The sequence below is a fragment of the Girardinichthys multiradiatus genome, chromosome 8, assembly GCF_021462225.1.
Source record: "Girardinichthys multiradiatus isolate DD_20200921_A chromosome 8, DD_fGirMul_XY1, whole genome shotgun sequence".
NCBI classification, from domain to species: Eukaryota; Metazoa; Chordata; class Actinopteri; order Cyprinodontiformes; family Goodeidae; genus Girardinichthys; species Girardinichthys multiradiatus.
Window position 1 is genome coordinate 32,004,559 of NC_061801.1, and position 17,697 is coordinate 32,022,255.

Below are 17,697 nucleotides of genomic sequence, written 5' to 3' on the forward strand. Positions count from 1 at the left end.
AACAGAATTATTTCAAAAAATAAACCCATGAAACAGGCTTGGACAAAAATCATGGTACCCTTAACTTAATATTTTGTTGCACAACCTTTTGAGGCAATCACTGCAATCAAACGATTTCTATTACTGTCAATGAGACTTCTGCACCTCTCAGCAGGTATTTTGGCCCACTACTCCTGAGAAAACTGCTCCAGTTGTCTCAGGTTTGAAGGGTGCCTTTTCCAGATGGCATGTTTCAGCTCCTTCCAAAGATGTTCAATAGGATTTGGGTCAGGGCTCATAGAAGGCCACTTCAGAATAGTCCACTGCTTTCCTCTTAGCCATTCTTGGGTGTTTTTAGCTGTGTGTTTTGGGTCATTATCCGGTTGCAAGACCCATGAACTGCGACTGAGACCAAGCTTTCTGAGACTGGGCAGCACATTTCTCTCTAGAATCCCTTGATAGTCTTGAGATTTCATTATACCCTGCACAGATTCAAGACTCCCTGTGCCAGATGCAGCAAAGCAGCCCCAGAGCATAACAGAGCCTCCTCCATGTTTCACAGTAGGGACAGTATTCCTTTCTTCATTTTCTGTCTGAGAACATAGAGCTGATGTGCCCTGCCAAAAAGTTCAAATTTCCATTGGATATTCTCCCAGAAGCTTTGTGGCTTTTCAACATGTAGTTTGACAAATTCCAGTCTGGCTTTTTTATGATTTGTTTTCAACAATGGTGTTCTCCTTGGTCGTCTGCCATTAAGTCCACTTTGCCTCAAACAACGTTGGATGATGCGATCTGACACTGATGTTCCTTGAGCTTGAAGTTCACTTTTAATCTCTTTAGAAGTTTTTCCGGGCTCTTTTGTTACCATTCGTATTATTTGTTTTGTCATCAATGTTCCTCCTGCAGCCACGTCCAGGGAGTTTGGCAATAGTCCCTTGGATCATACATTTCATAATAACGTGCAACTGTAGTCACAGGAACATGAAGCTGCTTGGAAATGGTCTTAAAACCTTTACCTTTAACATGCTTGTCTATAATTTTCTTTCTAATCTCCTGAGACAACTCTTTCCTTTGTTTCCTCTGGTCCATGTTGAGTGTGGTACACACCATGTCATCAAATAGCACAGTGACTACCTGTAGCCCTATATATAGGCCCACTGACTGATTACAAAAATGTAGACACCTGTGATGCTAATTCATGGACACACCCTGATTTAACATGTCCCTTTGGTCACATTATTTTCAGGGGTACCATCATTTTTGTCCAGGCCTCTTTCATGAGTTTATTTTTTGAAATAATTCTGTTGAAACATGTTTGAAAAGCAATGTCTGACTTTCATTTATTCATTTTCATAGAATTTTTATTCATTATTACCTTTGTCTGAATCAAGTTATTTCTGGGACCATTGTGGGTTTTTATTTCATTAACCGAGGGGTACCAACAATTTTGCCCATGTGTGTATCAGTGCACATATCCCAGTCAGTGTGGTAATTTATTATTTCTGTAAACATAACAATGTAAAACTCCAGGACATTTCCTTTTGACAGTCACTGTCGTCTTTAATACCTTTCTCCAGAGTTGAGTTGACAGGATGTCTGCAACACCAAGTTAAAGGATTTTGTTTACTTTTACAATGTTCTGGAGCCTCTAACCAGTATGGAGAAAGAGATTTATCTAAAACTTTGTCATGCCTGAGTTCAACAGCATACCTTTTTATGATCCAAAACTTATTTCTGCATTCTTTTAAAATATTTATTTGACCCCAATTTGACTTGGAGGCAGGCATGCTTCTCATAAATATTCTAATGTACAATTCCACCAAGTAGGGTAGCCATCATAAAAATGTATCAGGATAGTTAAAACTGGATTTAATTTAATCTGCTTGTTGTACCAATAGCAGTGATTATGTCTACGGGTAATGCCATTTTAAGAATCAGAAATGAATGTTATCTTCCTTTAGTGCACCAAATGCAAACAGAAACAAGTTTTGGGACCACAATAATTATCCTTGTAAAACACAGTGACTGCCTAAAAGTATGCTGTCTTAAAAATTAAATCGGAGTCAAAGATTTTGCTTAGAATTTTAAACTGAGGAAATTCAAGTCACGCAATGAATTGTTTCAGTCTATTTTAAAGCAAATAAGTACACTTTATTGGGTAGTGTGGACTTTATATCTCACCTAAAATAATTAAATTAACATGTATCATATCATGTATATATTTATAACCAAATATCTTAGATACAGCTAGAGTGGAGGTTCTGAAGAGTTTCTGTAGTTATAAAAGTCAAGGATATTCATAGATGCTGAACCTATTTGGCTCTAGGCACAAAATGATACAAGGTCATCTGTTCAATACTCTGCTAGGATGCCAATAATAACTGGTAGCTAAGTAACAGTGTGTGTTGTGTATGTTTTTTAAGCTGTGGTACGCTCCAAGATGGCTGGTGGATCTGTGTGATCTAACCAGTAAGAGGCTTATGTCTGCACTGAGAGTGACCCATACATATAGTTTTCTTTAAGCTCATACCCCTTAATGTTTTACACTTAGTGCTTTCCTTGGAGCTCTGAAATTGTCCAAATTGATCTGTTAAACTGCTAAATTCATTTCACCCTTTCTTTCACCCTGAAAAGTTATTTCTTTGCTATAAGATAAAAAGGCTCTGCAGACATTATAAATGCTATCTTGAAAGCATGTGAATTTAGCAACACAGAAATGTCAAAGTAAATCAATGACCCGTAGTCATTTAGAAATGCTTGAGCAGCTGATTAATCGTAAGCTCAAAACAAAAGACTTAACCAGAGCAGTGCAAGCTGAAAATCAGACAGATGGTGAACAAGACGGAGAGAAAAGACAAAGACAGAAGGTTTCAGATCAGCTACAGCAAGGATTGATTAATATAGACTATTAAGCTATAACACCAGATCATAGTTTCATCCCTCTGGCTATATTACTGTGATATGATGAAGCGCCTGTATTAGCCATGGGAGAGTGCTAGTGATGCAGATAATAGCCACATCCCAAGAGACCCTCAGAGGGAATTAATGCTGCTGTCTGAGGCATACCGGTATGGATGCAGATACACGGGCACACAAGTGAATGCTTGCAGAATAATTTACATTTTTGCACAAATAGGCAGGAATTGACAAACACTCACTTTTGGAGGAATGAATAATAAAATTACAGGGGTACCTTTTTTCTCTGCTAAAGTAATTTTCCACCTTCATGGTAAATTCAGATATATCATTCAACACCATCCATGTGTATGTGTGTGTGTCTACAAGTATGCCAAATTTCATACCTTTACAATAAAATAAGGTAAATGAGTATGTATTTTGAGAATGTATTTTGACATTTGTGAATTTTACACAAGTACTGACGCGTGTGCAAAATTTGGTGAGTTGCTGAATATGAGAATGCCTCCAATATGCCAATTCACTTTATGGAAGAATTATAATAAACATCAAAATACAATTGGCCTGAGCAGCGCTGCTTGGGCCTAATTAACTGTGATGCTCCAAAAATCTTCACTTTCTTATATTTCATAAAAAAAATTAACATTTCTCCAATTTGCAAGCTAATACCTCAAATTATGTTGAAATTATATAGTATGTGCAGTGTCAGTGGGCACAATATCAGTGGAGCATATATTAATATAACACTTCTTTCACTGCAATACATGGTATGCCATTTAAAATGCAAGTGTGATGCATTAACACTTCAGTAACCGATTATTATATTAAATTACTCAGATGAGCTGTTACACATGGTAATGTCCACACATGATTTAGATGATGGTGGCTGAGATGCTAATGCACAAAGAGAGTTATTGAAACATTGTTGTGATGAAAGCGAACTCTTTTCATTGCATTGTTGGCTGGTAGTTTCATGCTTTTATCAGTTTGTTTCAAACTTTTTTGGCTCCCTTTTACATTACAACACATCCCTTTAGAGGTAAGAAGGGATAGATGGATGAACGTGACCTTGGGTCAAGTGCCTGTATGACATTTCTGAACATCTTTTCTCTACATCTCTGTTACCGTATAAAACTTAGTAAAGTTTGGATACCTGAATTCAGGCATGAAGGAATGACTCAAACCTTTACTAAACTCATGACATACAAAGTAAAGCTATTGTCTTGGTGTTTCTTAGCTTGCCATATATCCTGATATATATAAAAAAAAATTGTTTTACCTTAGTTTAAATGTAAAGAAACGAGGCGCATTTTTAATGCCACAAATGTGGATCATGTGTATCATTTATGATCCAACATCGCTGTGTATATTGCACGTGTCAATCTGGAAAATGTTTTCAACAAGATACCTGGTTTTTTCTTGTTATTGTAATTTAAAGAATCCTGTTTAAATTGCTTATTTAATTAAATGTTTAAAGAATCAGTTTTTTATACTCTGTTGCCATAATATAGCCAATGTTGCTGATATTTCATTAAACCTAAACTACTCCTAAATTGTATGTCTATTGGGATGAGACATTTAAAATGTAGTGTACTGTGCTGTGACATCACTTTTTGTGATGTCACAATTTCTTTTTCTGTTTTCTCCTTTTTCCATATTTACGTAATGAAGGTAATTTAGTTTACCATAATTTAGTTTCTGACCCTAAGTGGTCAGAAACAAAAAAAATAAATAAATAAATAAATCCAACTCCCTTGTTATGGCAGCCATCTCAGGCATTTATCATCCTGAGGTAAGGGAATCTTGATCAGTGCAGACAGAGGGTATGCGATGCATGAGATTAAGTAATGTTGTTCCTGGTTGGTGACTACAACGTTTTTAACATTCATGAACACATCTGAGCTGTAGCATCCATGTGTATGGTGTCTCTGATTTGTGGCAACAGAATTTTCCTAAATAAAATAAAAAAGAAAATGTGACAGCTTGGCTTTGTCTGGAAGCCAGACAAAGTATGTGGCAAAATCAGATTCCTAGAAAGAAGAGACTGGAGCGTTATTTACTTAAAGTGAACATATTATGCATTTAAATCCTTCCTTTTCACAATTAAATCATTCAGTTGTGGTCTATATAAAGCAGAACTCCAATACTTTGGTCTGAATTGTTATTGTAGTTCCACAGGCCCCTCTTTACCCCTTTTTTAAAGTGTGTCTGAGGGAAACTTGCTTTGGTGGTGTCCCTTTATAAATAGGAATTTCTCTTGATAAATAGGAATGTCCCCACTGATGTGGGTACATTTTCATGAAAAATAAAATTTAACTAGGCACTTTGAAGAGATTGTGATGCTGAAGGCGGTGTAATGCATTGCGTGGGTTAAGACATCCAACAACCGAACCAAACTTGTCCTCTTGCAGCATCAGCAGTGAGGAAAAAAAAAAAGCCCAGGTACACGAAATTGATCAGCCAGAAGTCCATGACCTTATTTAGGTGTTCCACAGCAAATACTGTGACATAACAGTTCAAAAAACGTAATAGATGATAGAGAAAACTGAACGGACCGAAAAATATGGCCTAAACAGAATATTAAGATATTTATACAGCAGGTGGAGAAACCAAGTTCAACTTTTCTGCACTCCAACAGACTCAAAGCATACAACAAAATTTATTTAAGAGCTTAAAAAAATGGATTTTGCATGATATTTCCTCTTTAAAGCCACATATATTCACAGACCGTTGAAATAGAAAGCAGATACGTAATACTATAAAAGTGCATAACCTTTTGTGCTAACAATGCTGGAGTGAGATGTGTTGGAAAGTCACAAAAGTGTACTTGATTTTTGTTTTCACCATAGAAAATTCATAACACATACAATACAAGATGGTCCTAACATGCTGTACAAAAATATGCAGAGGTTATACAAATTCCATGACCCTGAAAAGACTAAAGCTTGGGGCCCCTTGGCAGAAATTTGGTTGGCTGTAAGGAGTTTTCCTTTGTTCCTCCTAAAACATTCCTTTTCTTTTCCTCAGTGGGAAGAGATTGGAGAAGTGGACGAAGACTATGCCCCCATCCACACCTACCAAGTGTGTCGAGTGATGGAGCAGAACCAGAACAACTGGCTCCACACTAACTGGATCCTGACTGAGGGTGCCCAGCGAGTATACATTGAACTCAAGTTCACACTTAGAGACTGCAACAGCCTGCCTGGCGGAGTCGGGACCTGCAAGGAGACGTTTAACATGTACTACTATGAAACAGACGGTGATGAGGACGACATAGAGGATGGAAAGATGAAGGATGGAGTTAGCATAACAGAAGAGGAAGACAGGGCAATGAAAGAGAGCAGATACATCAAAATTGACACCATTGCAGCTGACGAGAGCTTTACCGAGCTGGACCTGGGGGACCGCGTCATGAAGCTCAACACTGAAGTCCGTGATTTAGGTCCTTTGACCCGGAAAGGTTTCTACTTAGCCTTTCAGGATTTGGGGGCCTGCATTGCTTTAGTATCAGTGCGGGTATTTTACAAACGTTGCCCATTCTTGGTGAAGAGTCTGGCGGAATTTCCTGACACCATCCCGGCCTCGGAGGCATCGCAGCTGGTTGAGGTGGTTGGCCACTGCGTCAATAACTCAGTGCCCTTGTATGAGCCACCACGGATGCACTGCAGCACCGAAGGCGAATGGCTGGTGCCCATTGGGAAGTGTGTTTGCAAACCAGGGTTTGAGGAAATCAGCGGAACTTGCCAAGGTAGATAAAAAAAAAATTATTTATTGTCTAAGTGGTCATTTTACTCAATAACGGGACCCTAAGCCCACTATATATGAAACATTTTGAGTCACTTTTAAAGATTTTCATAAAATTTTTGTTTGTTTTCATCACTGTTCTATCTTTCAGTGTTTTCTTCTGTATATTTTCATGGCTGTCTCCATCCTGTTTTATTTTCATATCCACTGTCATGTTTATTTTTAGTGCTATGTGCTCAAGCGTATGTGCAGATCGGCTTGTTCTTTTAGTAAGTGTGTTCATACTTTGTGTGTTTGAGAGTGTGTGGGTTTCTCCTTTGCTTAGTGCAGGGCATTCCCTTGAGCCCTGCAGCACTTTGCTGTTCTCATAAAGCCGCTTTTCTGCCTTGACTCGTGCCCAAACATTCCCTGCTCCAATCTTAACTGCCATTTCCATGGGCTTCCCTGGCCACTGTTACTTTTTTATTCTTCCAACCTCTTCTTCTCTTTCTTTTAAATTACTCAATTCACTGACTTCCAGTCACTTATATTATGTAACCTGTGGAAGCTTTAAATGCCATGGAGAAATTTATATTCCAGAGAAAAGTTACTACAGCAGTTTAAATTTGTTTGAAATAATAATTGTAATGTGTGATTATCTTTGCACAAAGTCTTGCTATTGAAGCATCAGTTTCAAGTGATGAACTGAATGATGGATCTCAGATTTGCAGCTACAAAATACAACTTTTGGGAGATATTTAGATGTATTATTTTTACAGGTTATCTGATCTGTAGTTTCATTTGCAATTGACATGAATGTTGAAAGGTGCTTGTCAATAATTACAACAGACAGACATTTTGCATGTTGCTTTACAGGAAATGAACATTAAGATGGTTTTACATTACCTGGACACTGCACTATGAACCCAGTTCATCATATTCCTGTTTCTGTGTGAGAACAGGTGTACCACTGAAGGTCATGCTGAAGGGGTTTTCGACAGTTAGCAGTTCATTTTGCCAATCCAGTATTGCTAACTTTGCATATGTACACATAGGGGGAGATGAAACAAAATCCAAAAAAACTGGGGAGTGCAGAAATTAATACACTTATCAATATTGCAGCCTTAAACCATGAATCTTTGATGTATGGGCAATCCAGTGTACAAGTGTACTTGATTGCACCTGGAAAAACCCCTCTTGTCACAGCAACTCCTTAACACTGTGCGTTATCATTAGCCAGGAGACCTCTTATACTGATACCATTTTGGTGCCACTTTGTTAAGTTGTACTGCACCATGTAGAATTCCACAATTTGATTCTGCATGCCTACAGGAACAAAACAACCTTGTATTCATCTGTTAAATTTGCTTGCCAAACCAAAAGGTCTATACCAAAAATGTTTGCGACGCATGGTACCGTTGCACCCCCATAGTGCATATGTTTGGTTTTTAAAGGGGACATATCATGGAAAGTCCACTTTACTTAGACCAATACAATTTGTTGGGTACCTGGAGTTTGTAGGAGTGCAGAAAGGTTAAATTTTAGTCTCTCCATAAATATCATTATATTCAGTTTGGGTCATATTCTTCAATCCGTTCACTTTTCTCTGTGCCCTATTAGGTTTTTTGCACTCTTACCTCACAGTATTTGGTGCAGAACTGCTAAACTAGGTCATGGACTTCTGGCTTACCAAATGCACAAATCCACCATTTTTATTTCTCGCTACGATTTTGTAGTCCAAGCTCAAGTATGCCGAAGCTGCAAGTGGATAAGTCTAAATTTTTAGGTGTTAGATGTAATAACCCACACAATTCATCACACTGTCCCCCAGCATCCGAACCTCTTGAAAGTGTAAACTACGCTCCTTAATGTAGTTACTTGGTATGGATGGAAAGGGTGTAAATACAGTAATACCACCATTGAGATGCATTCATTTGATGGCGTAGTTCTGCAGGTTTGTCCTCTTCATTCTCCTCTCGCTCTGGGTCAGACTCTGGCTCGAACATGTTCGGCTGGATGGACAAGTCTTCCATTTTTGACCTCTTGTAATCAATTTGGGAATAAAAAGTTCCTGCTCCGCTAGATAATTTTACCTGTTATCAATCTACAAAAATGTCTGACCGGGCTGGAGTATAACGCCCTTTGACCTGGAGGGCGGTGGGGTGTGAAGTGCCTCAATAGCATTTAAAGAGGCCGCACCAAAATGAGTTGCTCTCAGAAGAGGGGTAAAAAAGGGGAGCTACAACAAAAATGTATTCAGACCAAAGCATTGCAGTTCCCCTGTATATAGACCACAATTGAATGATTTAAGTGTGAAAATGAAGTCATAAAATTTAAGTAGTATAAGGGGTATGAATAATCTTGATTAGGTTGGTTGTTTAAAAAAAAACACACCCTTGTTTGATTCATCACAGGAAGATCATTAAATTAAGTTTCAGTAGGTTGCTGCCTGGAGTCATGCTGCCTCTAACTGCCGTCAGCCAGGCAACCTTTTCAGATGTATGGGTAACGAGGCTAAGGCTAAAACATCCGTCACCAAGCCAGGGTTGTCCACAGTGCGGCCCAAGGTCCATTTGCGGCCCTTGGAATAATTGTGTGTGGCTCCGACCACAGTTCAAGAATGATACTGTCCAGCAAATGGAGCATATGCAGATGGGAAGTTTTTATGATAAGATAAATTGACAAATGTATGCCCTCTTAAATTGAAAATTTTAGGTAAAACACAAACTATCTGCATTTAATTAGCAGATTTTTTGCTTTAAATTTAAAGAAGGCCCACATACATCCAGCAAATTATGGCCCCTGAGTACAACTTGGCAATCTTGGCCCACAGTGCAAAAAGCTTGGACAACACTGATCTAAGTACTGCTGAGATTTCGATTAAATACTTTTCCACACATTTTAAATAGTGGGCACTGTTTATTCCAGACTGCCACTGTTCCTTTGAATGAGTTTAACTACAGGTCCTTCTCAAAATATTAGCATATTGTGATAAAGTTCATTATTTTCCATAATGTAATGATGAAAATTTAACATTCATATATTTTAGATTCATTGCACACTAACTGAAATATTTCAGGTCTTTTATTGTCTTAATACGGATGATTTTGGCATACAGCTCATGAAAATCCAAAATTCCTATCTCACAAAAGTAGCATATTCCATCCGACCAATAAAAGAAAAGTGTTTTTAATACAAAAAACTTCAACCTTCAAATAATCATGTACAGTTATGCACTCAATACTTGGTCGGGAATCCTTTTGCAGAAATGACTGCTTCAATGCGGCGTGGCATGGAGGCAATCAGCCTGTGGCACTGCTGAGGTCTTATGGAGGCCCAGGATGCTTCGATAGCGGCCTTTAGCTCATCCAGAGTGTTGGGTCTTGAGTCTCTCAACGTTCTCTTCACAATATCCCACAGATTCTCTATGGGGTTCAGGTCAGGAGAGTTGGCAGGCCAATTGAGCACAGTGATACCATGGTCAGTAAACCATTTACCAGTGGTTTTGGCACTGTGAGCAGGTGCCAGGTCGTGCTGAAAAATGAAATCTTCATCTCCATAAAGCTTTTCAGCAGATGGAAGCATGAAGTGCGCCAAAATCTCCTGATAGCTAGCTGCATTGACCCTGCCCTTGATAAAACACAGTGGACCAACACCAGCAGCTGACACGGCACCCCAGACCATCACTGACTGTGGGTACTTGACACTGGACTTCTGGCATTTTGGCATTTCCTTCTCCCCAGTCTTCCTCCAGACTCTGGCACCTTGATTTCCGAATGACATGCAGAATTTCCTTTCATCCGAAAAAAGTACTTTGGACCACTGAGCAACAGTCCAGTGCTGCATCTCTGTAGCCCAGGTCAGGCGCTTCTGCCGCTGTTTCTGGTTCAAAAGTGGCTTGACCTGGGGAATGCGGCACCTGTAGCCCATTTCCTGCACACGCCTGTGCACGGTGGCTCTGGATGTTTCTACTCCAGACTCAGTCCACTGCTTCCGCAGGTCCCCCAAGGTCTGGAATCGGCCCTTCTCCACAATCTTCCTCAGGGTCCGGTCACCTCTTCTCGTTGTTCAGCGTTTTCTGCCACACTTTTTCCTTCCCACAGACTTCCCACTGAGGTGCCTTGATACAGCACTCTGGGAACAGCCTATTCGTTCAGAAATTTCTTTCTGTGTCTTACCCTCTTGCTTGAGGGTGTCAATAGTGGCCTTCTGGACAGCAGTCAGGTCGGCAGTCTTACCCATGATTGGGGTTTTGAGTGATGAACCAGGCTGGGAGTTTTAAAGGCCTCAGGAATCTTTTGCAGGTGTTTAGAGTTAACTCGTTGATTCAGATGATTAGTTTCATAGCTGGTTTAGAGACCCTTTTAATGATATGCTAATTTTGTGAGATAGGAATTTTGGGTTTTCATGAGCTGTATGCCAAAATCATCCGTATTAAGACAATAAAAGACCTGAAATATTTCAGTTAGTGTGCAATGAATCTAAAATATATGAATGTTAAATTTTCATCATTACATTATGGAAAATAATGAACTTTATCACAATATGCTAATATTTTGAGAAGGACCTGTATTTGTGTGAACTTAAGTTTGCAGAAGGACATTTTGAATGAAGATGACCTTCTGCCATATGGTTGCACTTTAGGACTTTTATGTTACTATAATGCACAGCTCTCTGTTTGCTTTACCCCTGTGCTTTAGTTTGCAGTTACGCTCATGCTTGTAGTCGGTGTAAATAGACATGCTACAGCTTTTTATGTGATCACCGTGGCTGTAGGGATGCAAAAATAGTTTTTCCCCAAAAAGGGTTGATTAGGTTTTCTATAGATTAAGGAACCATAGACAGGTTTATGGAATAAAATAAAATTTAAACTTGACACTCTGAATGTGTGCATATTGTTAGTTTCAGCAAAAAAAAAAAGATTGTGGATGTTGTGTGGGATCATGTTGAATTTTGTGGTACAGGACCTTTGGTAATGGTGGCAAGAAAGTGTTCTAGACCATTAGGGTAAATGAGAATCCCATGCTATTCATCATTTAATTACCATATGTACTATGTACTATGCATTATGTTGCCATAGCAACATAATGCATAGTACATATGGCGTCCTCTCTGCAGCAAGCCTCAGTAATGTTTATTTCAAACATTTACATTGGATAAAGCGATGACTGTCTGCAACACCTGTCATTCTTGCTAGTGGTAACATATTCAGTATGTTGTATATTGGAAATGCTGCCACTCCCCATAATATTAAAACAGCCTCCGTGTTTTGGCTTTGTGCAGGATGTGGTATTAAGTAGTCAAACTGCAGTGATTCCCTCACACAGATTTTTCTTCAACACAGTAGTTCCCAAATAAACTGACTCAACAAGGATACCGTCAAAGTCAGTATGTCACAACTATGATCTTTAAAGTGAAGTCAACAAGTATTTGGCATTTATTTCTGTTTTTGCTTTTCTACTTCACCTTACTAGTTTAGATATTCAAGTAAATGTTAGTGCCAGACAAATAACATGAGACAGATAACATGAGTAAATACAAAAAAGTTGTTTTCATTATTAAGAGAGAAACAATAATGAAAACACACCTGGCCAGATGTGAAACAATAATTACCACCCTTGCTAAATAAGTATGACATATTTTCTCATGAGTACGAGACCCTGATCTCGTAATTATGAGAAATTATGAGGTAAAAAAAAACAAAACAAAAAAAACGGGACAATGACACAAAATAAGTAAAAATAACACACTGTTCCATACTTTATATATATTATATTAGGTATAACTGTTTTTCTTCCCTCACTAGAGCAATTTGGCTGTCTTGACATTTTTTTGCCAATTAGTTAAAATGCTGATTATTCAACTCAATGTAAAAAATGTTTTTTCACTGTTAAAGACCTTCTAAGATACTATTTAAAATAGCTCATTAAAACAGTTATTCAGGAACATACGAAATTAAACTTGGTATTTATTAAACTTTTTTTTTTAAATAAAACCAGCAGTAAACAACTGACAGTAAAATGGTAAACACTGTGTTTTGAACTTTGAACTGCTATATCATCACAAATGTAAATGTGCTACTAGTGGTTTGATTAATTATTATTGGAATGTTGGAATTTTGACAGATCTTAGTCAGAATTATAAAATATAGGACACCTCTATTTGGTAATATGTTGCTGCAGTATTTGAACGGATAAAAAAGCTGTGCTTAGCTGGTAGTGCTAGGAGTAGCTAGCCTTTTCAACTGACGACAGCAACTACCTATTTGTTTGTGTGGCATGTAACTACAACGTACTTGGGTTAATTTAATCCCCAGATCCATTTTTCGACTTCTGAGAAAAACTACACATAGCATAACGATCAATACAGTTCTGTTCAATTCAGTCAGTTTGAATAGGAATTTATGTAATTGACTTCTGTTGATTCTGAATCTGTATGACTGGATTAAATTAACCATATATATTTGTTGTTCTAATAAATTAGATATGTTTATTTGGAAAGTTCCTTCAGAGGACATTCGCTATAAATGGACTATATAAACAAACTGAGTTAAATTGATAAAATGTATATAAATGCATTACTGAGTTTTATAGCTGCCAGCTGTGAGCATGATCATAAGTAAACACACTGGGGTTTTGATTTGCCACCAGAAAGCTCTCAGCTGGTGACTTATGTCAAGTCCTTTTTGTAAGCTTGTCTTTGCCTCACCAGCCTCCTAGAGAAGCCAAATGCAGCATTTACACTCTCTCACACAGCGCCCCCTAAGGCACATTTCTGAGATATTTTTCTTTCTTTTCTTTAAAATTCCTGAATATAGGATCCTTCTTCTAAATTACTAATATTCTTAAGATGGGTTATTGAGAGAACATTTTAACACTTGTAAACACTTGTGCAACAATGAACACAAAAAATTGTGAATCCTAGCTTTGGTGGCTGGGTTATGCTTGCTGAAACAATGTTGAATGCAGATGATACAATTGTTGGACCCAACTTGCTGTGAATGACATTTTCTGCTGCTTTTCGTCTTCTTTTTCTTTCTATCTTGGTTGTTCTACACAGCCATTTTATTTCTTTTTAACTTCTCTGTTTTGTCATTTTCCAACACTTTAATTATTTATTAGCTATCTTGCTTGCTCTTTTGTTTCATTATCTTTTTGTATTCTTGTCTTTGCCTCACTTTTTTTCTACCGACTGCCCTTTATCCATTCTTTTCTTACTTTATCTGTTTCTTCCATCTACATTTGTGCATTCTGTCGTACACTTGCCAAAGTCTTGTCTTTTCTCCCACCATTTTAAAGATCTGTCTCTTTTTTTTCCACCAACACAGACACCCAACTGCCTTCTTCTACTCTCAACTACTCAAATCCAGATACAGATGAACAGTTTTTCTGTAAAAAAAAGGATCTGTTTATGGAGACAGTTAGTCCAATTTTCTTTACTGAGCTCATATTTATAGTGGCATTAAAAAAATTGTACAGTATATGATCAATTATCTTTACATGGATGTCTCTGACTAAAGATAGATTCACTGTTTTTTCGCAACTTATTACAAAACTATGCTTGTTTAGAGCATGGTTTTGTGGCTATTTCCATAAGTTCTTGATAAACGTTTTTCCGCATACACCTATCATGGGGGTAACCCCCTGTACAGGTCCTTCTCAAAATATTAGCATATTGTGATAAAGTTCATTATTTTCCATAATGTAATGATGAAAATTTAACATTCATATATTTTAGATTCATTGCACACTAACTGAAATATTTCAGGTCTTTTATTGTCTTAATACGGATGATTTTGGCATACAGCTCATGAAAACCCAAAATTCCTATCTCACAAAATTAGCATATCATTAAAAGGGTCTCTAAACGAGCTATGAACCTAATCATCTGAATCAACGAGTTAACTCTAAACACCTGCAAAAGATTCCTGAGGCCTTTAAAACTCCCAGCCTGGTTCATCGCTCAAAACCCCAATCGTGGGTAAGACTGCCGACCTGACTGCTGTCCAGAAGGCCACCCTCAAGCAAGAGGGTAAGACACAGAAAGAAATTTCTGAACGAATAGGCTGTTCCCAGAGTGCTGTATCAAGGCACCTCAGTGGGAAGTCTGTGGGAAGGAAAAAGTGTGGCAGAAAACGCTGCACAACGAGAAGAGGTGACCGGACCCTGAGGAAGATTGTGGAGAAGGGCCGATTCCAGACCTTGGGGGACCTGCGGAAGCGGTGGACTGAGTCTGGAGTAGAAACATCCAGAGCCACCGTGCACAGGCGTGTGCAGGAAATGGGCTACAGGTGCCGCATTCCCCAGGTCAAGCCACTTTTGAACCAGAAACAGCGGCAGAAGTGCCTGACCTGGGCTACAGAGAAGCAGCACTGGACTGTTGCTCAGTGGTCCAAAGTACTTTTTTCGGATGAAAGCAAATTCTGCATGTCATTCGGAAATCAAGGTGCCAGAGTCTGGAGGAAGACTGGGGAGAAGGAAATGCCAAATGCCAGAAGTCCAGTGTCAAGTATCCACAGTCAGTGATGGTCTGGGGTGCCGTGTCAGCTGCTGGTGTTGGTCCACTGTGTTTTATCAAGGGCAGGGTCAATGCAGCTAGCTATCAGGAGATTTTGGAGCACTTCATGCTTCCATCTGCTGAAAAGCTTTATGGAGATGAAGATTTCATTTTTCAGCACGACCTGGCACCTGCTCACAGTGCCAAAACCACTGGTAAATGGTTTACTGACCATGGTATCACTGTGCTCAATTGGCCCGCCAACTCTCCTGACCTGAACCCCATAGAGTATCTGTGGGATATTGTGAAGAGAACGTTGAGAGACTCAAGACCCAACACTCTGGATGAGCTAAAGGCTGCTATCGAACCATCCTGGGCCTCCATAAGACCTCAGCAGTGCGACAGGCTGATTGCCTCCATGCCACGCCGCATTGAAGCAGTCATTTCTGCCAAAGGATTCCCGACCAAGTATTGAGTGCATAACTGTACATGATTATTTGAAGGTTGATGTTTTTTGTATTAAAAACAATTTTCTTTTATTGGTCGGATGAAATATGCTAATTTTGTGAGATAGGAATTTTGGGTTTTCATGAGCTGTATGCCAAAATCATCCGTATTAAGACAATAAAAGACCTGAAATATTTCAGTTAGTGTGCAATGAATCTAAAATATATGAATGTTAAATTTTCATCATGACATTATGGAAAATAATGAACTTTATCACAATATGCTAATATTTTGAGAAGGACCTGTATATCTTGTACAATTTAACTAAAAAACAAGCTAATCTGTGGAAATTGAAAATACAATAACCTTGTTTCACAAGAGTGCACACAGTCAAATTGATATTTGGTTGAAGCACTTTTGATTCAATTTGAAAGGTTCTTTTCAAAGTTATTCAAATTAGCAGCTTTTGTCACCACCCTGCTTTCAGGGAGAGAAAACAAGGAATCTTTCAGGGCTGATTTCTCAGAAAGTAGTCTGGCCAGTGCAGACATTCATGGTCATATCTTCTTCAATTCTTTTTCGATTCCCACAAGTTTGACATTATTGGGAAGCTTAGACTCCACTCTTTCAGGATTTGCATATAGCTTCCTGTTCCTGTTCCTTGTTACCACGGCCACAAGAAATACCTACCTACCTACCTACCTACCTACCTACAGGGGTTGGACAATGAAACTGAAACACCTGTCATTTTAGTGTGGGAGGTTTCATGGCTAAATTGGACCAGCCTGGTAGCCAGTCTTCATTGATTGCACATTGCACCAGTAAGAGCAGAGTGTGAAGGTTCAATTAGCAGCGTAAGAGCACAGTTTTGCTAAAAATATTGAAATGCACACAACATTATGGGTGACATACCAGAGTTCAAAAGAGGACAAATTGTTGGTGCACGTCTTGCTGGCACATCTGTGACCAAGACAGCAAGTCTTTGTGATGTATCAAGAGCCACGGTATCCAGGGTAATGTCAGCATACCACCAAGAAGGACGAACCACATCCAACAGGATTAACTGTGGACGCAAGAGGAAGCTGTCTGAAAGGGATGTTCAGGTGCTAACCCGGATTGTGTCCAAAAAACATAAAACCACGACTGCCCAAATCAGGGCAGAATTAAATGTGCACCTCAATTCTCCTGTAGTCTCCACAAGAGAGACTGTAGGGAGGTCCATCTTTTTCTTGAAAAAATATTGTTGTTTTCTGTTGCTTTTGTCTAATAACATGCTTTACATAATTTCATTTTAAATATGCTATTATTATGATTACTGTGATTATGATGATTTTTTTTAAAGCACCTAATTCTTTTTGGTGCCCCCTAGGGCACTTGGTGCCGATCGCACAGTGTGCGATGGGCTCCACCATAGCACACCATAACTTACCATACCATACCATGCCATGCCGTATACCAACTTAATTTATAAAGCAGCCACAGCTGAAACAATGTGCTGCACATAACTACATACTAAAAACATATATTAAAAGAAAGAAAAACATTTAAAAATGTAACATAAGATTAACAAAAGTTTTACATAGTAAAATCAGTGTGAACAAATAAGGTTAAACTAAATATCGCTGAGGTTTAAAATAAGGAATAACGTATGTAGCAAAGACTAAAATAAATGTAGAGTTAAGTCACATTTTTGTCATAACAAATGTTGGATTAAAAGCTGATCCAATATTTATGGTTGAATAACCCCGGGCCCCAGTTATTCATTGGATAATGGAATGACAGCACATTAGCTAAGTGAAATAGTGTAAAAAGGGATAAATTACACAATGGATAAGTTGAATAGGGCTTTTAAGGAGTTTGCAGGGATTGCAAGGGGGCTGGATTCAGGTTTTAAACATTAAATAAAGGCTGACCAGAATGGACTAACAGAATAAGGGCTGAATGAACTGAATGCTGTACTTTGAAAACAACAAAAGGGCAGAATGGAATTCTAGTATTGACAGCATTGTGATGTTGAAATTTAGGCTGCAATAAATTTCTGTGACAAAAGAGGACAAGACTTTGACAATGTGGGCAACAAAGACAGTGCAGCATGCGTAGGTAGGGTAAGAAAAGCCATTAGTTTGCAGGTTTACT

The 17,697-nt window shown here is 38.5% G+C and overlaps 1 protein-coding gene across 1 annotated transcript in view; it reads left to right on the forward strand.

Moving 5' to 3' along the window:
* Positions 1–17,697, forward strand: part of LOC124872946 (ephrin type-A receptor 5) — a 99,626-nt gene that overhangs the window by 20,521 nt on the left and 61,408 nt on the right. The window contains exon 3 of the mRNA XM_047373389.1: positions 5,923–6,643. Coding sequence (XP_047229345.1) covers positions 5,923–6,643 — 721 coding nt within the window. The remainder of the gene's footprint in view (positions 1–5,922; positions 6,644–17,697) is intronic.